Source organism: Ammospiza caudacuta, chromosome 36 (genome assembly GCF_027887145.1).
Source record: "Ammospiza caudacuta isolate bAmmCau1 chromosome 36, bAmmCau1.pri, whole genome shotgun sequence".
NCBI lineage: Eukaryota > Metazoa > Chordata > Aves > Passeriformes > Passerellidae > Ammospiza > Ammospiza caudacuta.
Window position 1 is genome coordinate 865,102 of NC_080628.1, and position 24,831 is coordinate 889,932.

Genomic DNA, 24,831 nt, shown 5'->3' on the forward strand with positions numbered 1-24,831 from the left:
AAAATCCTAAAAATTTCCCCCTAAATCCCGTCCCAAAATCTCCATAAAAATCCCTAAAATCCCCCCAAAATTCCCCATAAAAATCCCCCCCAAAATCCGCAAATCACCCCGAAAAAAATCTCCATAAAAATCCACCCCCCAAAACCCCCAAAATTCCCTGCAAAATCCCCCCAAATTCCCCCCAAAATCACCAAAATCCCTCCCAAAATCACCAAAATTCCCCCAAATCACCAAAATTCCCCCAAAATTCCCCCAAAATTCCCCCAAAATCACCAAAATTCCCCAAAATCACCAAAATCCCCCCAAAATCAACAAAAACCCCCAAAATTCCCCCAAAATCACCAAAATCCCCCCAAAATCACCAAAATCCCTCCCAAAATCACCAAAATTCCCCCAAAATCACCAAAATCCCTCCCAAAATTCCCCCAAAATCCCCCCAGAATCACCAAAATCCCCCCCAAAAAATCTCCATTAAAATCCCCCAAATTTTCCCCAAAAATCCCCCCCCAAATCACCAAAATCCCCTCAAAATTCCCCCCAAAACCCCCCAAATCACCAAAATTCTCCCAAAATCACCAAAATCCCCCCAAAATTCCCCCAAAATCACCAAAATTCCCCCAAAATCACCAAAATTCCCCCCAAAATCCCCCCAAAAAATCTCCATTAAAATCCCCCAAATTTCCCCCCAAAATCCCCCCAAAAAATCTCCATTAAAATCCCCCAAATTTTCTCCAAAATCGGGAAATTGAGGGGGGGGGGTTGTCCATGGGGTGGGGGAGGGGCGGCCTTGGATGTTTGTGGGGGAGGGGCCGCGCGTGGGGGGCGTGGCCAAAGTTCCCCGCCCCGCCCCCACCCCCCTCACACCCCCGCCCCGCCCCCCTTGCGGCCCCTCCCCCACCCCCCTGTCGCGATATTTCCCCTTAATTGGGAAAGGCCTGGGAAAAACGGGGTGGGGGAGGGGGGAATCCCCCCTAATTAACTCTTAATTAACCCCTAATTATTCCCTAATTAACGCCAAATTAATCCCGAATAATCCCCTCATTAACCTCTAATTAAGCGCCGGATCCCACCCCCACAAGACCCTCCCCGACCCCTAATTAACCCTTAATTAACCCCTAATTAATGCTTAATTAATCCACCAATCCTCCACGGGACTCCCGCGCTCCTAATTAACTCTTAATTAACCCGTAATTAACCCTTAATTATGCTCCAGATCCTCCCCACCCCGACCCGTTAAAAAAGCTCGAATTAGTTCTTAATTAATGCTTAATTAAGCCCCTGACCCAACCCCAGGACCCACCGACCTCTAATTAACTCCTAATTAACCCTTAATTAACGCCTAATTAACCCGTCCGTACCTCCTCCTCCTCCTGGATCTGCTGGAACCCTCTGGGCATGGGGGCTGTAATTAATTAATTAGTTAATTAATGAATTAATTAAGGGAGGCAGTTAATGAGGGACCCCCAGGGAATTGCCGGGAGGGTTAATTAAGGGGAAATTTGTCAATAATTAAGGAACGGGAAGGAGCAGCAGGGGGTTAATTAAGAGTTAATAAGGGGGTAATTAAGGTCGGGGGGTTAATTAAGGATCGGGGGGGGGGGGGGGGGGGGGGTGTCCCACGTGGGGAATCCGGGAGGTTAATTAAGGTTAATTAGTGGTGAATTAGGATTAAATAAGGCTCAGAGAAAGGGCAAGGAGTTAATTAAAGATTAATTAGGGATCAGTTAAGGGTTGGAGGATCCCGTGGGGGTGACCAGGAGGTTAATAAAGGCTAATTAAGAGTTAATTAATGGTTAATTAAGGCCCGGGGAGTGTCCGGAGGTGAGCAAGGAGCTAATTAAGCATTAATTAGGCGTTAATTGTGGGTCTGGAGTGACCAGGATGTTAATTACAGATAAATAATGCTAATAAATCGTTAATTACCGCTAATCAAGCATTAACTAGTATTAATTAAGGCCCGAGGAGTGTCCAGAGGGGGTCATGGAGTTAATTAAGGATTAATTAAGGGTTAATTAAGGGTCGGAGGATCCCATGGGGGTGACCAGAAGGTTAATTAGTGCTGATAAAGAGCTAATTAGAGCTACCCAAGCCCCCTAATTAGCGTTAATTAAGGTCAGGCGGGGGTCATGAATTAGGGGAGGGGTCTCGCGCGGGGCGGGGGAGGGGTCGGAGCGGGGGTGGGGGGAGGGGTGGGGGTGGGGGAGGGGCCGAGCGCGGCTCCGGGAGGCGGCGGCGGCTCCCGGGGGGTCCCGGGGGGTCTGAGGCGGCTGCGGGGGGCGAGGGGGCGGGGCCTGCCGGGGACACGCCCAACTTGGACACGCCCCCGTGGCCAAAGCCACGCCCCCTCCCTTTTTCCTGCGTTTGCCTTCTGCGGGGTTGGGTGGGGGAGGGGAAAGGCCTGGGGTGACCCCGCCCCTCCCCCCGCGCGAGGTGACCCCTCCCCCATATCCCGCCCCTCCCCCACCCCAGAGACACCCCCCCCCCCCCCCCCGAATTTCGTCTCCCAGCCCCTCCCCCACCCTTAGGGACCCCCAATTTTCTGCCCCCCCCCCTCTTCCCCTACTTTAGGACCCCCAAATTCTCGCGCCTCCCCCACACTGAAGACCCCTCAAATTTAAGCCCCTCCCCCATCCATGGGACACCCCCGCCCCCCAATTCCCCTCCCCCCAATTCCCCTCCCCCAATTCCCGCGGTTTTGCCCTAAAATGGAAATTTGGGGGGGGGGGATGATGTCACCGCCCCTCCCCCCCCCACCCGTTTTGTTTGGGGGCGTCCCAAGGGAGGGTGGGGGAGGGGCCGGCGCGTGCCCGGTGCTATTTTTAGCCCCTTCCCCACCCCCCCCCCCGAAATGTCACCTCAATGTGACCTCGAGGTGGGGGGGAGGGGAATTTAAAGGGCCAGCGCCCCAATTTTGGAAATTTGACTCTTACTGTTGGGGGTGGGGGGACGGGGGACACGGGGGACACCCCTTGTGACGTCAGAAGAAGGCGTGGTCACCCAGGGGACACCCAGGGGACACCCAGGGGACGCCGAGGACACGCGCGGGCCCGGTGGGTGTGGCCAAACAAGGCGGCCACGCCCCCAAAACCGCCCAACAACCAATCACACCCCCCCGCGAGGGAGAATGGCGCCGCCCGAGGGGGCGTGGCTTGTTGTGATGGGCGCGGGGAAATACAAAAGGCGTGGTCACGCAAAGGGGGCGTGGCCCCGCAAAGGGGGCGTGGCCTCAGTCTGCTGCGCCGGCTCGGGCCCGCAGCTGCGAAAGGGGAGGGGGCGCTGCGCGTTTGCGGAAATATCCGAAAACAAACCCTAAAAAACCCCAAAAACTCCCAAAAAAACCCCAGAAAAGCGGCAGGAGGGACTCGCCAGGATCGCCATGGTGTCGCTGCTCTGCTGCGGGCCCAAAATGGCCGCGTGCGGGCTCGTCCTCAGCGCCTGGGGCGTCGTGATGTTGGTGAGGGCGCCCTGAGGGGCCGTGAGGGGATGGGGGGGGCTGTGAGAGGCGTGAGGGATTTTGGGGGGTCCCGGAGGGGTTTGAAGGGGTTCCGAAGGGTTTGAAGGGTATTTTGGGGGGTTCCTAGGGGTTTGAAGAGGTTCTGAAGGGTTTTAAAGGGGATTTTAGGGGGGTTTGGAGGGATTTGGGAGAATTCGGAGGGGTTGACAGGAGGTTTGAGGGGGGTTCTGAGGGGCCGTGAGGGGATGAGGGGGGCCGTGAGGGGCGGGAGGGATTTTGTGGGGTTCTGAGGGATTTTGAAGGGTGATTTGAGGGATTATGAGAGATTTTGGGGGGTTCTGAGGGGTTTTAAGACGGATTTTAGGGGTTTTTGGGGGGGATTTTGACGAGTTGATGGTGGTTTCTGAGGGGACCCTGAGGGGCCGTGAGGGGATGGGAAGATTTTGAGGGGTTCTGAGGGATTTTGAGGGACTTCTGAGGGATTTGGGGGATGATTCGAGGGGGTTTTCCGGTGGCTCTGAGGGTTTTGGGGGGGGTCTTGGAGGGATTTTCGGGGGCTTGAAGGGATTTTGAGGGAATTCTGAGGGGTTTAAGGGGGGTTCTGAGGGGCCGTGAGGGGATGGGGGGACCGTGAGGGGCGGGAGGGATTTTAGGGGGGATTTGAGGGGTTTTGGGGGGATTCTGAAGGGTTTGAAGAGGTTCTGAAGGGTTAAAAGGGGATTTGGGGGGAGATTTGAGGGATTTGGGGGGTTTTGGGGGGGGATTTTGGGAGGTTCTGAGGGATTTGGGGAATCCTTGTAAAACTGAGAAGAAATTTGTAGAGGTCCTGGAGGGGTTTGGGGGGAATTTGGGAATTTCCTGGGGGTCCCTCTGGGGGATTTTTTTTTTTTTTTTGGGGTGTTTTGGGGTGTCCCAAGGAGATTTTGGGGGAAATTTGTGGTTTTTTGGGGGGTGGGGGAAGGGCCGGGGGTGACTCAGGGGCAGCTGAGGGGAAGTTGGGGGGTGGGGGAGGGGCTTGGGGGTTTTTTTTTTGGGGGGGGGGGTTGGGTCTCCCCCACATTTTGGAAGGTTTGAAGACCCCCCCCCCCCCGAAATATTCCCGACCTCCTAAATACCCACCCAGGACCCCCAAACCTCCTCAAATCCTCTACGGGGACCCCAAATTCTGCCCTCATCCTCATGAGAGAACCCCCAGGACCCCCCAAACTCCCCCCAAATCCCCTCAGGACCCCCCAAATTCCCCTGAAATTCTCCCTGAGAGACCCTCAGGACCCCCCACGTTTCCCCTAAATTCCCGCAGGACCCCCCAAACTCCCCCCAGATCCCCTGAGGACCCCCAAAACCCCCACATATTCCCCCAGGACCCCTCAAATTTACCCCAGGACCCCCCAAACTCCCCATAAATCCCCTCAGGACCCCCCAAATTTCCCCCCCCTCCCCCAGGTGTTATTGGGCATTTTTTTCAACGTGCACTCGGCCGTGCTGATTGAGGACGTGCCCTTCACTGAGGAGGACTTCAAGGGGTGAGGAGGGGGCGATTTTGGGGGGATTTTGGGGAGTTTGGGGGGTCCTAGGGAGGATTTGGGGGAAAGTTTGGGGGGATTTGGGGGTCCTGGGGTAAATTTAGGGGAGTTTGGGGGGTCCTGAGGGGGATTTGGGGGGCTCCTGGCAGGCTTTGGGGAGGATTTGGGGAATCCTGGGCAAATTTTGAGGGGGTTTTGGGGGGGTCCTGAGAGGATTTGGGGGTGATTTTGGGGGGATTTGGGGGATCCTGGGAGGGATTTGTGGGGGGAATTTTGGGAATTGAGGGGTCCTGGGAGGATTTGAAGGGAATTTGGGGGGGGTCATGAGGGGATTTGGGGGAATTTTGGGGGTCCTGAGGGGGATCTGGGGAGATTTAGGGGGGGATTTTTGGGGTCCTGGGTGTGATTTTGGAGGGGACTTTTGGTGGAATTTTGGGGATTTTAGGAGAGATTTCGAGGTCAATTTATGGATTTTTAAGGGAGATCCTAAAACCCTAACCCCCCAAAATCATCCAAACCCCCCCTCAAACACCCCCAAACCCCCAAAATCTCCATTTTTCACCCCCAAAAAAATTGAAATTTCCCCTTTTCCCAGCGGCCCCGAGCGCATTTACCGCCTGTACGAGCAGGTCAGCTACAATTGCTTCATCGCCGCGGGGCTCTACGCGCTGCTGGGCGGCTTCTCCCTGTGCCAGACCCGCCTCAACAAGCGCAAGGAGTACATGGTGCGCTGAGCCCCAAAATCCCCGTTTTTCACCCCCAAAAAATCCCCGTTTTTCACCCCAAAAAAACCGCGCATTCCGCCGCCTTTGGAGGACCAATTTTCTCCCGCCCTGAGCGCCGCAGAGAAGCGCGGATGGGCTCGGATAATAAAGAGAGTTGTTGTGGATTGATCGCGCAGGGTTTTTTTTGGGGGGGAAATTGGATTTTGGGTTCAAAATTTTGGGGTGAAAAATGGAGATTTTGGGGGTGCTGGAGGTTGAGGATCATCGAGACGGCGGAGCGGAGCGGCCGCGGGAGGCGGAAGTGGGCGGGGGCATTGGGCGGGGTTTACGCGATGTTAACCAATGAGAGGAAAGGGGCGTGGCTTCGTGAGGGCGGTACCAGCGAGACGCGCGGGGCAGAGCGTCCCCCTCCCCCCGCCGCCATCATCGAGGAGCCGGAGCGGCGGCGGCGGCGGCCGGAGGGGCCGGGGACGGCGGCCATGACGTCAGCATCCACTAAAGTGAGGGGATTTGGGCAATTTTGGGCGGATTTGGGAATTTTTGGGGCTTTTTTTTAAAGGAATGTGATGAGGGGTGGGGCGGGGGTTGGGAATGGGGGGAGGCTCTTCCGGTTCGGTGCCACTTCCGGTCCGTTTCCCGGAGGGGTCGGGGTGGGGAAGTGGCTGCTATTAAAGGTTCCGGGGGCTTCGGGGGTTACTGGTCCCAGTTTGGGGTTAAATGGGATTTTACTGGTCCCAGTTTGGGGTTAAATGGGATTTTACTGGTCCCAGTTTGGGTTTTGATGCTGATACTGGTCCCAGTTTGGGGTTAAATAGGATTTTATTGGTCCCAGTTTGGATCCCAGTTCTGCTGCTGGTTCCAGTTCGTGTCTTGATCCTGTTACTGGTCCCAGTTTGGGTTTCATTGTGGGGTCACTGGTCCCAGTTTGGTGTTACTGGTCCCAGTTTAGGGTTCAGTGGGATTTTACTGGTCCCAGTCCAGCTCCCAGTCCCTCCCAGGCCCTTCCAGTATAACCCAGTGCACCTCAGTTCCATCCCAGTTTATCCCAGTTTATCCCAGTTTATCCCAGTTTGCCGTTCCAGGTCGGGGAGATTTTCTCGGCCGCCGGCGCCGCCTTCACTCGCCTGGGGGAGCTGACGATGCAGCTGCACCCGGGGACCGACAGCTCCCCCGCGGGGTGAGGGGCGGTTTTGGGGAGATTTGGGGGGTCTGGGGCGTCCTCGGGGGTTTAGGGAAAATTTGGGAAAAATTCGGCAAATTTTGGGGGGGATTTGAGGGAGTTTTGGGGGGATTTGGAGTCTTTGGGCGGGGAGATTTTGGGAGGATTTGGGGACGCCTGGAGGGTTCGGGGGGGGGGGGGGTTGGGGGTCCCCAGGGGAGATTTGAGGAGGTTTTGGGGGGTCCTGGAGGGGTTTGGGGGGTTTTGGGGGAAATTTGGGGAAGATCTGAGGGAGATTTTGGGGGGATATTTGGGTGTGGTTTGAGGTCCTTCTGTGGAGATTTTGAGGAAGTTTTGGGGGGGTCCTGGGAGATTTTGGGGGGTCTGGGGGGATTTGGGGCCATTGTAAGGAAATTTGAGGGAGGCCTGGGGAGATTTGGAGGAAATTTGGGGGCGATTTGGGGAGGGTTTGAGGGGATTTGGGGTCCCTATGATGAAATTTGGGGTGCCCATGGGAGATTTGAGGAGGTTTTGGGGGGTCCTGGGAGGGTTTTGGGGTCCCTTGGAGGAATTTCGGGGGGATTTGGGAAAATCTGGGGAGCGGTTGAGGCGATTTTGGGGGGTCCTGGGAGGGTTTTGGGGTCATTTTGGGGAAATTTGGAGCCCCCATGGGACGTTTAAGGGGGTTGTCGCTGCTCTGTTGGGACCATGTTGCAATTCCAACCCCCCCAAAATCACCCCAAAACCCCTTCAAATCCCCCTAAAATTGCCCAAAATTTCCACCAGGACCCCCCAGATTCCATTCAGCCCCCCAAAATCCCCGGGATCCCCCCCCCAACATTTTCAGGATCCCCCCAAAATCCCCCAGGTCCCACTGGATGGAGCTGGAGCTGACACTGCTCCACAGGGCTGTGTCACGATTTCAAACCCCCCAAAATCCCCCCAAAACCCCTTCAAAACCCCCCAAAATCGCCCTAAATCTTCTCCAGGACCCCCACATTCTCTTTGGACCCCCAAAATCCCTGGGGAACCCCCCCAAAATCTGCAGGACCCCCTGAAACCCCCCAGGTCCCACTGGACGGAGCCGGAGCTGGTGCTGCTCCGCGGGGCCGTGTCCCAATTTGGGGAGGATCTGAACCCCCCAAATCCCCCCAGAAACCCCCCAAAACCCCTTTAAATCTCCCCAAAGCCTCCCAAAATTTCCAGCACGACCCCCCAAAATTCTTTCAAATCCCCCCAAAATTCTCAGGATCCCCCCAAAACTCCCCAAGTCCCACTGGCTGGAGCCGGAGTTCCTGCTGCTCTGCAGGGCTGTGTCACGATTTCAGACCCCCCAAAACCCCCTCAAATCCCCCCATAACTGCCTCAAATTGCACCAAGACCTTTTTAGGAAACCCCAGATTCCCTCAAATTCCCCCAAAACTTCTGGGGTCTCCCCTAAAATTCTCAGGAGCCCCCCAAAACCCCCAGGTCCCGCTGGACGGAGCTGGAGCTGGCGCTGCTCCGCAGGGCTGTGTCCTGATTTGGGGAGGACCTGAACCCCCTAAAACCCCCTGAAATCACCTCCAAACCCCTTCAAATCACGCCTAAACCTCTCCAAGACCCCCCAGATTCCCTCAAATCCCCCCAAAATTTCCGGGGTCCCCCCCAAAAAACCCCCCAGGTCCCAGTGGACGGAGCCGGAGCTGGAGCTGCTCCGCGGGGCCGTCTCGTGATTCGGGGAGGTCCTGAACCCCCCAAAACCCCCCAAATCCCCATCGAATCACCCCAAAACCCCCTCATATCACCCCAAAACTTCCCTAAATCTCCCCAAAAGTCCCCAACAATTGTCTCCAGGATCTCCCAAATTCCATCTGGACCCCCAAAATTCTCAGGATCCCCCCCAAAACTCCCCAGGTCTCACTGGACGTAGCTGAGAGTTCTCGCTGCTCCGCGGGGCTGTGTCCTCATTTCAGGCCCCCCCAAAACCCCCTCAAATCACCCCAAAACCCCCTCAAATCCCCCCAAAACTTCCCAAAATCCCCTCCAGGACCGTCCAAAATTCTCTCAATTCCCCCCAAAATTCCATCTGGACCCCCAAAATTCTCAGGATCCCCCAAAACTCCCCAGGTCTCACTGGACGTAGCTGAGAGTTCTCGCTGCTCCGCGGGGCTGTGTACTCATTTCAGGCCCCCCCAAAACCCCCTCAAATCACCCCAAAACCCCTTCAAATCACCCCAAAAACCCCTTCAAATCACCCCAAAACTTCCTCAAGTCGTTCCAAGACCCCCCCCAAAATGCCCAAAACCCCCCCAAAAAACCCCGCCAGGTCCCGCTGGACGGAGCCGGAGCTGGCGCTGCTCCGCGGGGCCGTCTCGCGATTCGGGGAGGACCTGAACCGCCTCAGCGCCCTCATCAAGGACCGCACGGTGTAAGGGGGGGCCCGGGGCGGGGATTTTGGGGTGTCCCCCCCCTCAAAAAAAAAAAAAACCCCAAAAAACCCCAAAATTCCCCCAAAATCCCCCTCAGGGCGCAGCTGAAGGCGGCGGCCAAGCGCAAAGCCTACGAGGACAGCGGGGTCCCCCTGCCCCCGCCCGGCGCCGACTCCCCCAAAAAGGGACCCCGAAAAAACCCCCCGGGATCTGGGGGGGCCCCCCACGACCCCCCCGGGCCCGCCGGGAAGAAGCTGAAGGTGGCAGGTGAGGAATTTCGGGGGTTTTTGGGTTAATTTCGGGTTCATTTTTGGGGTTCCCCCTCTTTAATTTTGGGGCTTCTTTTCCCTCGTTCTTTAATTTTGGGGACCCTCCCCATTAATTCTGCCCCCCCCCCCGCTTTAATTTTGGGTTTTTTTGGTCCCCTCCCCTTTAATTTTGGGGTTCCCCTGGTCAATCCCCTTTTATTTTGGGGCGCCCTCCAATTAATTTTGGGGTCTCTTTTCCCTCATTATTTAATTTTATATTTAATTCAATATTATTTAATTTTCCCCCATTATGTAATTCCCCCTTTAATTTTGTGGGGTTTTTTGCCCCCCCCCTCCCACATTAATTTTGGGGTCTTTTTTCCCCCAATCTTTAATTTTAGGGACCCCCCCCCCCCCCCTTTTAATTTTAGGGCTCCCCTTAAATTTTAGGATTTTAATTTTGGGCTCCTCCCATTAATTTTGAGGCCCCCAAATTCCCCCCCAAATTAATTTCGGGGTGTCCCCCCCCCCGTCCTGTCCCAGAGCCCCCCCCGAGTGACTCCGACCCCCCCGGGGACCTCGTGGACGTCGAAGGATTTGGGGACCCCCCCCCCAAGAAGCTGAACTTCGACCAGGGTACGACTCCCCCCCCCCCCCCCAAAAAAAAAAAAAAACCAAAAAACAAAAAAAAACCAAAAATTTGGGGGGAACTCCCCCAAAATTTGGGGGGTCCCCCTCACCCCTTCCCCTTTTTCCAGCAGCCTGAAGTCGGATCCCCCAAAGGACCCCCCAAAACCCCCAGGACCCCCCCCCCCAAAAAACCCCAAATTTCTCCCTGAACCCCCAAATTTTGGGGTTCTCCCTCCCAATTTTTGAGGTCGTCCCCAAATTTGGGGACCCCCACGTTGTGTCCCCCAATAAAATTTTGGGGTGTCCCCCCCCAGTTTGTCTCCGTGTCGTGTTTTGGGTCCTGCCTCGATTTTGGGGTCCCCCCCATCCCCAAAATTTGCGTTTTCCTCTCAATTTTTGGGGTTCTCCCCCCATGAGTCAGGTTTGGGTTTGAGCCTTTATTGGGGTCACACCGAAGACGAGACTGGGGGAGCCCCCAAATTTTGGGGCCCTGGAGGGTTTTTGGAGGGGAATTTTGGGATTTTGGGATCGATTTTTGGGGTGTCCGGGGCTCTTTTGGGGTGCCTGAGGATGATTTTGGGGGGTTCTGGGAGCGGTTTTGGGGTTTCAGGGACGTTTTGGGGGTGTTGAGTGGGTTTTGGGGTGTCCCTGGTGAGGTTTTTGGGGTTCCTGGGTGGATTTTTGGGGTCTCAGGTGAATTTTGGGATGCTCTGGATGGATTTTAGGAATCCTGGATGGATTTTTGGGGTGCCACAGGTGGGTTTTGGAGTTCCTGGATGAATTTTGGGGTGTCCCAGATGGATCTTAGGGTTCCTGGATGGATTTTGGGGTTTCTGGGTGGACTTTTTAAGATTTCTGGGTGGATTTTTTGGGTTCTCTGGATGGATTTTGGGGTATCCTAGGTGGACATTTAGGATTCCTGGATGGATTTTTGGGGTGCCCCGGGCGGTTTTGGGGTTCCTGGGTGGATTTTGGGGTCTCTAGGTGGATTTCTAGGATTCCTGGATGGGTTTTTTTTTTGGTTCCTGGAGGAATTTTGGGTTCCTGGATGAATTCTGGGGTATCCTAGCTGGATATTTGGGATTCCTGGGTGGGATTTTTGGGTGCCCCAGTTGGGTTTTGGGGTTCCTGGGTGGATTTTTAGCATTTCTGGCTGGATTCTTTGGGTTCCTGGATGGATTTTGGGGTATCCTAGGTGGATATTCGCGATTCCTGGATGGATTTTAGGGTGCCCCGGGCGGTTTTAGGGTTCCTGGGTGAGGTTTTTTGGGTTCCTGGATGGATTTTGGGGTGTCCCAGGTGGATTTCGGGGTGCCCCAGGCAGTTTTAGGGTTCCTGGGTGAGGTTTTTTTGGGTTCCCGGATGGATTTTTGGGGTGTCCCAGGTGGATTTTAGGGTGCCCCGGGCGGTTTTAGGGTTCCTGGGTGAGGTTTTTTGGGTTCCTGGATGGATTTTGGGGTGTCCCAGGTGGATTTTGGGGTGTCCCAGGTGGATTTCGGGGTGCCCTACAGGGGCTGGCAGCGCTCCTGGCGGCTGTAGAGCTCGAATTGGCTCTTCCAGCGCATCATGTACGAGCTCCAGCGGTGAAACTCCAGGCGCCACTGCCGCTCCGCCTCCTCCATGGGGCCTGCAGAGCCCCCAGAATCTCAGACGGGCACCCCAAAAACCCCATCCAAAAAAATCCCCGAAAAAATCTCCAAAAATAAACCCCCCAAAACACCCCCCAAAAAACCCCGATAAAACCACCCAAAATTCCCGGTGCCGCTGCGGCTCCGCCTCCTCCGTGGGCCCTGGCAGAGCCCCAAAATCTGAGATGGGCACCCCAAAAATATCCCCAAATGTGTCCCCAAATGTCCCCAATGTCCCCCCCACGTCCCCAATCTCCCCAAAGTCTTCAATGTCCCCAATGTCCCCAATGTCCCCAGTGTCCCCAATGTCCCCAATGTCCCCAGTGTCCCCAGTGTCCCCAATGTCCCTTCGGTGTCCCCATCACCCCAACCCCCCCCAATGTCTCCAAATCCCCCCAAATGTCCCCCCAGTGTCCCCAATGTCCCCAAATGTCCCCAGTGTCTCCAAAATCCCAAATCCCCCCAATGTCCCCCCAATGTCCCCAATCCTCCCAGAGTCCTCAATGTCCCCAATGTTCCCCCCCCGTGTCCTCATGATCCCCAATCCCACCAGTGTCCCCAAATGTCCCCAGTGTCCCCAAAATCCCAAATCCCCCCGATGTCCCCAATATCCCTGATGTCCCCGAATCCCCTCAATGTCCCCAATGTCCCCCCAGTCCCCCCAGTGTCCCCAATCTCCACACTGTCCCAAACCCCCTCAATGTCCCCAATGTCCCTGAATGTCACCAATCCCCCCAACATTCCACCATCCCCCAATGTCCCCACGACCCCAAATTCCCCCCCCCAATGTCCCCGGTGTCCCCATCACCCCAATATCCCCATGTCCCCAATCCCTCAATGCTGCCCTGGTGTCCCCAAATCCCCAATTCCCCCCAAATGTCCCCAGTGTCCCCAAATCCCAAATGTCCCCAGTCCCCCCGATGTCCCCAAATGTCCCCATGATCCCAAATTCCCCCTCCCCAATGTCCCCAACATCTCCAATCCCCCAATGTCCTCAATCACCTCAGTGTCCCCAAGGTCCCCCAAATGTCCCCAATGTCCCCTCAATGTCCCCAATGACCCCAATGTCCCTAATGACCGCAATGTCCCCAAATCCCCCCAATCCCCTCAATGTCCCCAATGTCCCCAATGTCCCCAAATCCCCCCAATCCCCTCAATGTCCCCAATGTCCCCAAATCCCCCCAAACCCCTCAATGTCCCCAATGACCACAATGTCCCCAGTGTCCCAAAATTCCCCCAATCCCCTCAATGTCCCCAAGGTCCCCCAAATGTCCTCAATGTCCCCAATGTCCCCAAATCCCCCCAATGTCCCCAATGTCCCCGCTGTCCCCGCTGTCCCTCACCGGTGACGTTGAGCAGTTTGGGCAGGAAGCGTGTCCAGAACGCGCAGGCCTGGGCGCGCAGGCCCTGGGCCACGGCGAGCGGCCGCGCGTTGAGCCGGGCGTAGCTCTGCCCCGACGCCGTGTAGGACGGCCAGCGCCGCTCGCGCTCCGACGGCTCGTTGGGGTCACTGCGGTGGGGACGGGTCAGAGGGGCTTGACAACTCAACTCAACCCAACCCAACTCAACCCAACCCAACCCAGCCAAGGGTGTCCAACTCAACCCAACGCAACGCAACCCAACTCAACGCAACCCAACTCAACCCAAGGTCATCCAACTCAACCCAACTCAACTGAACCCATCCAATGTCATCCAACTCAATCCACCTCATCCAAACTCAACCCAACCCATCCCAGCCAAGGGTGTCCAACTCAACTCAATCCAACTCCACCCAACCAAGGTCATCCAACTCAACCCAACTCATCCAAACTCAATCCAGCCAAACTCAACCCAACCCAGCCAAGGGTGTCCAACTCAACCCAACCCAACTCAACCCATCCAAGGTCATCCAACTCAACCCAACTCAGCAAGGGCATCCAACTCAACCAAACCCAGCCGAGGGCATCCATCCCAACTCAACTCAACCCATCACAATTCAACCCAACCAACTCAACACAACTTAACTCAAGCAAGGGCATCCAACTCAATTCAACCCAACCAACCCAACTCAACCCAACCCAACTAAGCTCAACTCAGCCCAACCCAACCAAGGTTGTCCAACTCAACCCAACTCATCCAAACTCAACCCAACCGAGGGCATCCAACCCAAGTCAACTCAGACAAGGGCATCCAACCCAAGTCAACCCAAATCAACCTAAACAAGGTCATCCAACTCAACTCATCTGAACTCAACTCAGCTGAGGGCATCCAACCCAACTCATCGCAACTCGACTCTACTCACCCAAACTCAACCCAACCCAAATCAACCCAACAAAGGTCATCCAGTCCAACTCATCGCAACTCAATCCAATCCAACTCAACCCAACCCAACTCAACTCATCCAAACTCAACCCTACCCAACTGAGGGCATCCAACCCAACTCAACTCATCCCAACTCAACTCATTCCAATTGATGTCATCCAACCCAACCCGTCCCAACTCAACCAACCCCAACCCCATCCCGTGCCGTACCCGGTGCGGGCGAAGTTCCCCCAGTATCTCATGATGCGCCGGCTCAGCGCCTCCTCCTCGGCCGTGTAGTTGAGCCCGGGGTTGAGCGGCTGCCCGAACACGAACTCGATCTCGTAGCCGTGCGGCACGCCCATCCACGGCGGCCACAGCAGGTTGGACGCGCGGTGATCGAACAGGTAGGCGAAAACCGTCCCGCCGCGCTCGGCCCAGCGCTGGGCGAAGTGCATCAGCGGGCACACCACGTTGTGGTCGCCCACGATGTCGTCCAGCGCCTCGCGGTTCTTCACCGGGTTGTCCTGGTCCAGCCAGTCGGTGTACTGCAGCACCACGGCCTCGGCCGCCAGCTCGTTGGCCTGCGGCACGCCGAGCCGCACGCCGCCCAGGAACTCCTCGCGGCTGATCAGGCTCTCGTTGTCCTTGCCGAAGCCCGGCACGCCGTACACCAGGAAATAGGTGCCCTCGTCCTGCACGGCGCCCAGCAGCACCTCGGCCTCGGCGCGGCCCGGCGCGGCCAGCAGCGCCTCGGGGGTGTCGGCCAGGAACTCGCCGTCCACCACGGGCACGAAGGCGAAGCGGAAGACGCCCTGCTGGGGCAGCACGGCCGCCTCGTGCTCCACCAGCCGCGGCGGCGGCGCGGCGCGCAGGCACGACAGCAGCTCCGTCTCGTTGGTCACCGCGCCGCCCGCGCCCGCGCCGCCGCACCCCACCAGCCGGCCCAGCCGCGCCGCCCGACGCCGGCCCTCGGCGGCGCCCACCGTGGCCCAGGGGCCGTTGGGCGAGCCGCTCTGCAGCACGGCGCGGCGGAACAGGCCCCGGCTGCCCCCCGAGAGCAGGTGCAGCCCCACCGAGGCCGCGCCGGCGCTCTCGCCGAACAGCGTCACCGCGCCGGGGTCGCCGCCGAACGCCGCGATGTTGGCTTGCACCCAGCGCAGCGCCAGCCGCTGGTCCAGCAAGCCGACGTTGCCCGGCGCCTCGGGGTGACCCGGCAAGGCCAAAAACCCCAACGCGCCCACGCGGTAATTCATGGAGACCACCAGAACGCCCTCGGCCGCGGCCAGGAACCGCCCGTCGTAGACGTCCAGCGAGGCGGCGCCGCTGTAGAAGCCGCCGCCGTAGATCCACACCAGAACCGGCGCCGGCGTTTTGGGGCGCGGCGCCGGCGCCCAGATGTTGAGGTACAGGCAGTCCTCGCTCATCTCGCGGTTGGGGTTCCACATCTCGGAGCCGCCGAAGCCGGGGAACATGGTGTCCACGGGCTGGAAGCAGGCGTGCGGGTGGGAGAGGGCGTCCAGGACCCCTCCCCAGGGCCGGGCGGGGCGCGGGGGGGCGAAGCGCAGGGGGGCCCACGGGGGGCTCGGCGTAGGGGATCCCCAAAAAGGCGGCGGCGAGCGAGGAGGGGCCGGCGGGCACGTGGAAGCCGCGGATGGAGCCGGAGGAGGTGGAGACCAGCAGGTCCTCGGGGGCGGCGGGGGAAATTGGGGAGGGGGCGACGAGGAGGAGGAGGAGGAGGAGGAGGGGGGGGCAGGGGGGCGGTGGGGATGGGCGACCCCCCATGGCGGCGCAGGCTGCGGAGAGAGAGAGAGAAATTGGGGGGTTAATGGGGGGGCCTGGGGGGGTCGTTGAGGAGTGGGGAGGGGGTGGGAGATGGGGAGGGGTCCCAAATTGGATGGGAGTTGGGGGGGGGGGGTCCCAAATTGGGGTGGGAGTTGGGGAGGGGTCTCCATTTCAGGGGGATTTGGGGGGTCCCCGATGGTGTAGGGGATGTCCAAGCGGGTGGGAGTTGAGAAGGGGCCTCATTTTGGGTGGAATTTGGGGAGGGGCTCATTTTGGAAGGGATTTGGGGGTCAGCAGGGGGTTTGGGTGTTCTCTCATGGTGAGGAGTGGGTGGGAGCTGGGGAGGGGTCTCCATTTGGGGAGGGGTCACAAACTGGGGGTGGGAATTGGGGAGGGGGTCTCTGTTTGGGTGGGAGTTGGGGTGGGGTTCCCATTTGGGGGGAGTTCACAAATTGGGGAGGGGTCTCCATTGGGTGGGATTTGGGGGGTTAGAGGGGGGGTTTGGGGGTCACTGTGGGTGGGGAGGAGGTGGGAGTTGGGGAGGGGTCTCCATTTGGGGAGGGGTCCCAAATTGGGTGGGAAATGGGGTGAAGTCTCCTTTTGGGGTGGAAATTGGGGAGGGGGTTCATTTTGGGTGGAATTTGAGGGGGGGTCCCAAATTGGATGGGATTTGGGGGGTTAGAGGGGGATTTTGGGGTCATTGAGGGTGGGGAGGGGTGGGAGTTGGGGAGGGGTCTCAATTTGGGGAGAGGTCCCCATTTGGGGTGGGATTTGGGGAGGGATTTGGGGGGTCTCCAATTGTGGAGGGGTCCCAAACTGGGGAAAGTTGGGGAGGGGTCCGCATTTGAGTGGGGGAGTCCCTATTTGGGTTGGATTTGGGGAGGGGTCTCCGTTTTGGGTGGGAGTTGGGGTGGGTTCTCCATTGGGGAGAGAGTTGGGGAGGGGTCTCCATTTGGGGGGATTTGGGGGGGGGGTCCCCAATTGGGTAGGAGGTCCCCAGTTCATTGGGATTTGGCGGGGGTCCCAAATTGGGTGGGGATTTGGGGGGAGGTCCCAAATTGGGTGGGGATTTGGGGAGGGGGCTCATTTTTAGGGGGGGGATTTGTGGAGGGGTCCCAAATTAGAGTGGGGATTGGGGAGGGGTCCCCAGTCGGGTAGAGGTCCCAAATTGGGGGGCATTTGTGGGGGTCTCCAGTTGGGGAGGGGTCTCCATTTGGGTGGGAGGTGGGGAGGGGTCCCAAATTGGGGAGGGATTTGGGGGGGGGGTCTCCAATTGTGGAGGGGTCCCAAACTCGGGGGACTTGGGGAGGGGTCCCCATTTGGGTTGGATTTGGGGAGGGGTCCCCATTTTGGGGAGGGGGGGGTTCCCCTTTTGGGTGAGATTTGGGGCGGGTCCCAAATTGGGTGAGATTTGGGGAGGGGGCTCCATTTGGGTGGAATTTGGGGGGGGGGGGTCATGGGGGTTTGGGGGTGTCCCCCCTCCCCCTCCACCCCGTTCCATTTTTGGGGGGTTTGGGACCCCTCCCCAATTTATCCCAGTTCATCCCAGTCCCTCCCAGTTTATCCCAGTGCCCCTGTCCCCCATAGAGACCCCTCCCCAGTTTATCCCAGTCCCTCCCAGGGACCCCTCCCCAATTTATCCCAGTCCCTCCCAGTTTATCCCAATTCATCCCAGTTTCTCCCAGTTTATCCCAGTCCTCCCCCAGAGACCCCTCCCCAGTTTATCCCAGGGACCCTTCCCCAATTTATTCCAGTCCCTCCCAGTTTATCTCAGTTCTCCTCTCCCCCTTAGAGACCCCTCCCCAATTTATCCCAGTTTATCCCAATTCATCCCAGTTGTTCCCAGTTTCTCCCAGTTTATCCCAATCCCTCCCAGGGACCCCTCCCCAATTTATCCCAGGGACCCTTCCCCAATTTATTCCAGTCCCTCCCAGTCTCTCCCAGTTTATCCCAGTTTATCCCAGTGGCCCTGCCCCCCCCATAGAGACCCCTCCCCAGTTTATCCCAGTTTATCTCAGTCCCTCCCAGTTTATCCCAGTTTATCCCAGTGCCCCTCCTCCTCACAGAGACCCCTCCCCAGTTTATCCCAGTCCCTCCAGTCCCTCCCAGTTTATCTCAGTTCTCCTCTCCCCCTTAGAGACCCCTCCCCAATTTATCCCAGTTTATCCCAATTCCTCCCAGTTGTTCCCAGTTTATCCCAATCCCTCCAGGGACCCCTCCCCAATTTATCCCAATCCCTCCCAGTTTATCCCAGTTGATCCCAGTGCCCCTCTCCCCCATAGAGACCCCTCCCCAATTGATCCCAGTTGATCCCAGTGCCCCTCTCCCCCATAGAGACCCCTCCCCAATTTATCCCAGTTGATCCCAGTGCCCCTCTCCCCCATAGAGACCCCTCCCCAATTTATCCCAGTTGATCCCAGTGCCCCTCTCCCCCATAGAGACCCCTCCCCAATTTATCCCAGTTTATCCCAGTTGATCCCAGTGCCCCCCCCCCCCCCTCAGGGACCCCTCCCCCCCTCCCCCCGCCCCTCCCCCCCCCTTTGGGCAGGTGCTGGATCCCAAAATAGAAACAAAAATCCCGAACGGAAATGGGGGAGGGGCGCGGGGGGGGGGGGAGGGGAGAGGGGGGCACGGGGGGGACCCCGACCCTGTACATCCATGGGGACCCCTCCCCAAATAAATCCCCCATAGATCCATGGGGACCCCTCCCCAAATAAATCCCCCATAGAGACCCCTCCCCAAATAAATCCCCCATAGATCCATGGGGACCCCTCCCCAAATAAATCTCCTATAGAGACCCCTCCCCAAAATCCCCCATAGATCCATGGGGACCCCTCCCCAAATAAATCCCCTATAGGGACCCCTCCCCAAATAAATCCCCCATAGATCCATGGGGACCCCTCCCCAAATAAATCTCCTATAGAGACCCCTCCCCAAATAAATCCCCCATAGATCCATGGGGACCCCTCCCCAAATAAATCCCCTATAGGGACCCCTCCCCAAAATCCCATATAGGGACCCCCCCAAATCCCCCATAGATCCATGGGGACCCCTTCCCACAATCCCCTCAGAGACCCCTCCCCAAATAGGGGCCCCTCCCCAAATCCCCTATAGAGACCCCTCCCCAAATGGAGAACCTATAGGGACCCTCCCCATCTAGGACCCCTCCTCAAAATCCCAAACTAGAGACCCCCGGCCCTACAGAGACCCCTCCCCAAAATCCCAAATAGGACCCATATAGGGACCCCTCCCCAAATAGAGACCCCTCCCCAAAATCCCCTATAGATCCGTAGGGACCCCTCCCCAAAATCCCCTCAGAGACCCCTCCCCAAATAGGGGCCCCTCCCCAAATCCCCTATAGGGATCCCTGGCCCTATAGAGACCCCTCCCCAAATAGAGACCCTATAGGGACCCCCGCCCCAAAATCCCAAATAGGACCCATATAGGGACCCTTCCCCAAATAGGGACCCCTCCTCAAAATCCCTTATAGAGACCCCTCCCCAAATCCCCTATAGGAACCCCCGGCCCTATAGGGACCTCTCCCCCAATCCCCTATGGGGACCCCTCCCCAAAATCCAAATAGGGACCCCTCCCCAAATAGGGACGCCTCCCCCGATAAATCCCCTATAGAGACCCCTCCCCAAAATCCCAAATAGAGACCCCTCCCCAAATACGGACCCCTCCCCACATCCCCTATAGGGACCCCTCCTCAATACCCTAAAGGGACCCCTCCCCAAATCTCCTATGGATCCATAGGGACCCCTCCCACAATCCCCATTAGAGACCCCTCCCTAAATCCCCTGTGGGGACCCCCAGCCCTATAGAAACCCCCCCCAAATGCCCTATAGAGACCCCTCCCCAATTTCCCTATGGATCCCTGGGAACCCCTGGCCCTATAGAGACCCCTCCCCAAATCTCCTATAAGGACCCCTCCCCAAATCCTCCATAGATCCATAGGGACCACAGACCCTATTGATCCACAGGGACCCCCGGCCCCATAGGGACCCCTCCCCAAATTCCCCAGAGATCCATAGGGACCCTCCCGGCCCCATAGATCCGGCCCTATAGGGACCCCCCCGGCCCTATAGAGACCCTCCCCCAAATCCCAAATAGATCCATAGGGACCCCTCCCCAAATCCCCTATAGGGATCCTTCGGCCCTATAGAGACCCCTCCCCAGATCCCCTATAGATCCACAGGGACCCCTCCCCAAAATCCCCCATAGATCTGGCTCTACAGAAACCCCCCAGCCCCATAGAGACCCTCCCCCAAATCCCCTATAGAGACCCCTCCCCAAACCCCCCATCGATCCATGGGGACTCCCAGCCCCATGGGGACCCCTCCCCAAATTCCCTATGATGGCCCCTCCCCCACACCCAGCCCCGCCCCAAAATGGTACCCGGGGAGGGGGGGGGGGGGGGGGGAGGGGCGATGGGAGGGGTGGGGGTCACAGGTGTGGGGGAGGGGCGATTTGGGGAGGGGTCTCGGGTGGGGGAGGGGCGATGTGGGAGGGGCCGGAGTGAGGCGGGGGGGGGGGGGAGGGGGTCACAGGTGTGGGGGAGGGGGGGATGTGGGGGGGGGGGTCTCTGAGGTGGGGGGAGGGGTCTTAAGGGTGGGGGAGGGGCCCGGATTGGGGGGGGGGGGGGGGCTCTCAGGTGTGTGGGGGGAGGGGCGCTGATGGGGCCTCATTTGGAGACCATTAAAAGAGGGGATGTGGGGGGGGGGGGGATGGGGAGGGGTCGCGGGGTGGTGGGGGATGGGTGGGGGGTGGTCGCGGGGGTGGGGGGAGGGGCGGCACCGACCCCCTCGCGCTCCTCGCGTCCTCTCCGGCCTCGCTCCGGCTCCGGCGTCTGGAAAATACCGGGGGGGGGGGCGGGGGGGGGGGGAGGGGCGGCCTTAAATTGGGGGGGGGGGGGGGAGGGGGGGGGAGGGGCGGCTCCTTTGGCCCCTCCCCCTCCTGCGGCAGCGCTGCCCCTCCCCCCACCCCGAGCCGGGAAAAGGGAGGGGGGGAAGGGGGGGGGGGGGGGCGGATGAGGAGGATGCGCTGCCCAACCCCCACCCCGGGGGGAGTTTTTGGGGGGATTTCAAGGAAATTTTGGGGATTTTGAGGGGGATTTTTTGGGGGGGGGGGATTTTTTTGGGGGGATTTCAAGGAAATTTTGGGGATTTTTAAAGGGAAATTTGGAGGGAAATTTTTTTGGGGGGGATTTCAAGGAAATTTTGGGGATTTTGAGGGGATTTTTTTGGGGGGGGGGGATTTTTTTTGGGGGGATTTCAAGGAAATTTTGGGGATTTTTAAAGGGAAATTTGGGGGGGAAAATTTTTTGGGGGAATTTAAGGAAATTTTAGGGGGATTTAATTTTTTGGGGGAATTTAAGGAAATTTTAGGGGGATTTTGAGGGGATTTTTTTGGGGGGGATTTTTTTGGGGGGATTTCAAGGAAATTTTGGGGATTTTTAAAGGGAAATTTGGGGGGGAAATATTTTTGGGGGAATTTAAGGAAATTTTAGGGGGATTTTTTGGGGGGATTTTGGGGGGATTTCAAGGAAATTTTGGGGATTTTTAAAGGGAAATTTGGAGGGAAAATTTTTTTGGGGGGAATTTAAGGAAATTTTAGGGGGATTTTGGGGGGATTTTTTGGGGGGGGATTTTTTTGGGGGGATTTCAAGGAAATTTTGGGGATTTTTAAAGGGAAATTTGGGGGGGAAATTTTTTTGGGGGAATTTAAGGAAATTTTAGGGGGATTTTGAGGGGATTTTGGGGGGGGTGATTTGGAGGAATTTTTGGGAAATTATGGGGAAATTTTTAGGGGGATTTTGGAGGGAAATTTGGGGGAATTTTGGGGGATTTTAAGGGGAATTTTGGAGGATTTGGGGGGAATTTTGGGGGGGAATTTTGAGGGGAATTTTGAGGATTTGGGGGAATTTTTAGGGGGATTTTGGGGGGATTTTTAGGGAATTTTGAGGGGAATTCTGGGGGGATTTGGGGGATTTTTAAGGAAATTTGGGGGATTTTTTGGGAGAATTTTGGGGATTTTTTTGGGGATTTTGAGGGGATTTCAAGGAAATTTTGGAGGAAATTTTGGAGGAATATTTAGGGATTTTTTGCTGGGGATTTCAAGGAAATTTTGGGGAGAAGTTTTGGGGAATTTTTGGGGGCGATGTGGAGGAATTTCGGGAAATTATGGGGGATATTTTACAGAATTTTTAGGGGGATTTTGGGGGGAATTTTGGGGAGTTTTAAGGACATTTTGAGGAATTTGGGAGTAATTTTTAACAACCTGGGAGAAATTCGGGGGGTTTGGGGGAATTTGGGGAATTTTAGGGGAATTTGGGGGGACTTTTAGGGGACTTTTAAGGAAATTTTGGGGGGAATTTTAGGGGAGTTTGGGGGGAATTTTAAGGAAATTTTGGGGGGAATTTGGGGAATTTTAGGGGAATTTTGGGGGAATTCTCCCCCTCACATCTGTCCTCCCCAGGTGTGTCCGTCTGTCCCCAGGTGTGTCCCCTCCCCCCCCAGGTGTCCCTCTCGTGTCGCGGTTCCCGCCGCTGACGTGTCCCCACGTCTGTCCCCAGGTGTGTCCGTCTGTCCCCAGGTGTGGCCCCGCCCCCTTTCCTGCTCCCGCCGGCCAAGGGTCACCCGCCCCTCCCCCCATTGGCTGGCGCGGGTGGTGACGTCACGGGGGAAACCCCCCGGGGAGACACCGGGAGATACTGGGATGGTACTGGGAGGGAACTGGGATTGAACTGGGATAGACTGGGATGGACTGGGAGGGGATTGAGGGGGACTGGGATGGACTGGGATGGACTGGGAGGGAACTGGGAGGGGATTGAGGGGGACTGGGAGGGAACTGGGATAGACTGGGAGGGACTGGGATGGACTGGGAGGGAACTGGGAGGGAATTGGGAGATACTGGGAGAATCTGGTGGCCACCAGAAGATACTGGGAGAGATTGGGAAGACACTGGGACGTACCGGGAGATACTGGGGGAGGCTCTGAGGGGACACAGGGAGGGACTGGGACATACTGGGATGTACTGGGAGGGCACTGGGACACCTCCATGTGTCTCCATGGACCTCAGTGCCACCCCAATGTCCCCACCCCAATGTCCCCGAGGATCTCGATATCACCTCCATGTCCCCACCCCAATGTCCCCATGGACCTCAGTGCCACCCCAATGTCCCCACCCCAATGTCCCCGAGGATCTCGATATCACCTCCATGTCCCCATCTCCATGTTCCCATGGATCTCGGTGCCACCTCCATGTCCCCACCCATCTCGATGCCACCCCAATGTCCCCATGGACCTCAGTGCCACCCCAATGTCCCCACCCCAATGTCCCCGAGGATCTCGATATCACCTCCATGTCCCCACCCCAATGTCCCCATGGATCTCGGTGCCACCCCAATGTCCCCACCCCAATGTCCCCATGGATCTCGGTGCCACCCCAATGTCCCCACCCCAATGTCCCCGTGGATCTCGGTGCCACCCCAATGTCCCCATCCTCATGTCCCTGGTGGCCACCAGGACATTCCCTGTCCCCACAGATCTCAATGACACCTCAATGTCCCCATGGATCTCAGTGCCACCTCCGTGTCCCCATCCCAATGTCCCCTCCAATCTCACTGTCAACACAGTGTCCCCATCTCTATGTCCCCATCCTCATGTCCCCACTGATCTCGGTGCCACCTCCATGTCCCCACCCATCTCGATGCCACCCCAATGTCCCCATGGACCTCAGTGCCACCCCAATGTCCCCACTGATCTTGGTGCCACCTTTATGTCCCCATCCCCCCATCTCTGGTGGCCACCAGGACACCTCCATGTCCCCACACCAATGTCCCCATCCGTGTGTCCCCATGGATCTTGGTGCCACATTCATGTCCCCATGGATCTCGGTGCCACCCCAATGTCCCCAACCCCAATGTCCCCATCTTTATGTCCCCACCAATCCTGATGTCCCCATCCCAATGTCCCCATGGATCTCGGTGCCACATTCATGTCCTCACAGATCTCGGTGCCACCCCAATGTCCCCACCCCAATGTCCCCACAGATCCCAGTGCCACCTTTGTGTCCCCATCCTCATGTTCCCACTGATCCCAGTGCCACCTCCATGTCCCCATGGATGTTAGTGCCACCTCCATGTCCCCACCTCAATGTCCCCACCCCAATGTCCCCACGGATCTCTGTGCCACCCCAATGTCCCCACCCCAATGTCCCCATGGATCTCTGTGCCACCCCAATGTCCCCACCCCAATGTCCCCACGGATCTCAGTGCCACCTCCATGTCCCCACGGATCTCAATGCCACCCCAATGTCCCCATGGATCTTGGTGCCACCTTCACGTCCTCACAGATCTCGGTGCCACCCCAGCGTCCCCACCCCAGTGTCCCCTCCCTGTCCCCCCCTTTGTCCCCGTGCGGTGACACCGCCGATGGAGGAAGCTCCGATCCGGGCGCGGCCGCCGCATTCTCCGGCTCTGCGTCACCACCTGTGCCACCTGCGCGTGTCACCTGTGCGTGTCACCTGGGTGTGTCACCGCCCGCCGCCCCCCACCCACCCACCTGTGTGGGGACAAAGGTCCGGGGCCACCCCCCGTCCGTCCCCCCCCCCCCACCCCAGATATTGTCACTGTCACCGCCGGCGCCGGCCCCACTTGGGGACAGGACGTGGCCACGGCCATGGGGGGGACACGAGGGACGGTGCTGGTGGCCCTGAGCTGCGCCATGGCAGGTGAGGGGACACGGGGACAGCGGGAGGGACATTGGGACGGTCCTGGTGGTGGTCACCTGCTGGTGGTGGTCACCTGCTGGTGGTCACCTGGTGGTTCCTCACTTGCGCCATCACAGGTGAGGGGGACAGGGGGACATTGGGAGGGTCCTGGTGGCCCTCACCTGGTGGCCATCACAGGTGAGGATGGACAGGGGGACACGGGGACAGAGGGACATCGGGAGGGGACAGGGGGACACGAGGGACGGTGCTGGTGGC

The 24,831-nt window shown here is 57.8% G+C and overlaps 4 protein-coding genes across 6 annotated transcripts in view; 2 read left to right on the forward strand and 2 right to left on the reverse strand.

Moving 5' to 3' along the window:
* The window catches only part of SLC2A4 (solute carrier family 2 member 4), a 13,583-nt gene extending 12,002 nt beyond the window's left edge, over positions 1–1,581 (reverse strand). Inside the window, exon 1 of the mRNA XM_058822908.1 lies at positions 1,359–1,581. The gene's annotated coding sequence lies outside the window, so the exon portion shown is untranslated. The remainder of the gene's footprint in view (positions 1–1,358) is intronic.
* A 1,634-nt stretch (positions 1,582–3,215) lies between these two features.
* RNASEK (ribonuclease K) lies at positions 3,216–5,866 on the forward strand. The gene is made up of 3 exons (XM_058822991.1): positions 3,216–3,454; positions 4,898–4,977; positions 5,573–5,866. The coding sequence occupies exons 1-3, from the start codon at positions 3,377–3,379 to the stop codon at positions 5,709–5,711; spliced, it is 297 nt and encodes a 98-aa protein (XP_058678974.1). The 5' UTR covers positions 3,216–3,376; the 3' UTR covers positions 5,712–5,866.
* Positions 5,867–6,081: 215 nt separating this feature from the next.
* On the forward strand, positions 6,082–10,356 carry C36H17orf49 (chromosome 36 C17orf49 homolog). 3 transcript variants are annotated; one of them, XM_058822987.1, is made up of 6 exons: positions 6,082–6,202; positions 6,785–6,879; positions 9,170–9,271; positions 9,370–9,539; positions 10,064–10,156; positions 10,282–10,356. In XM_058822987.1, exons 1-6 carry the CDS (start codon positions 6,182–6,184, stop codon positions 10,284–10,286), a joined length of 486 nt encoding a protein of 161 aa, XP_058678970.1. In that variant the 5' UTR covers positions 6,082–6,181; the 3' UTR covers positions 10,287–10,356. The 3 variants fall into 3 exon arrangements, with proteins under 3 accessions (XP_058678970.1, XP_058678969.1, XP_058678971.1); XM_058822986.1 differs by having other exon boundaries at positions 10,279–10,322; XM_058822988.1 differs by having other exon boundaries at positions 6,088–6,202; positions 6,772–6,879; positions 10,279–10,322.
* Positions 10,357–10,572: 216 nt separating this feature from the next.
* LOC131570569 (acetylcholinesterase-like) lies at positions 10,573–23,119 on the reverse strand. Its single transcript, XM_058822934.1, is given in 5 exon segments — positions 10,573–11,777; positions 13,122–13,288; positions 14,290–15,629; positions 15,631–15,744; positions 23,030–23,119. Coding segments are annotated over 5 exon segments (1,833 nt in total). The 3' UTR covers positions 10,573–11,655.
* Positions 23,120–24,831: the final 1,712 nt, after the last annotated feature.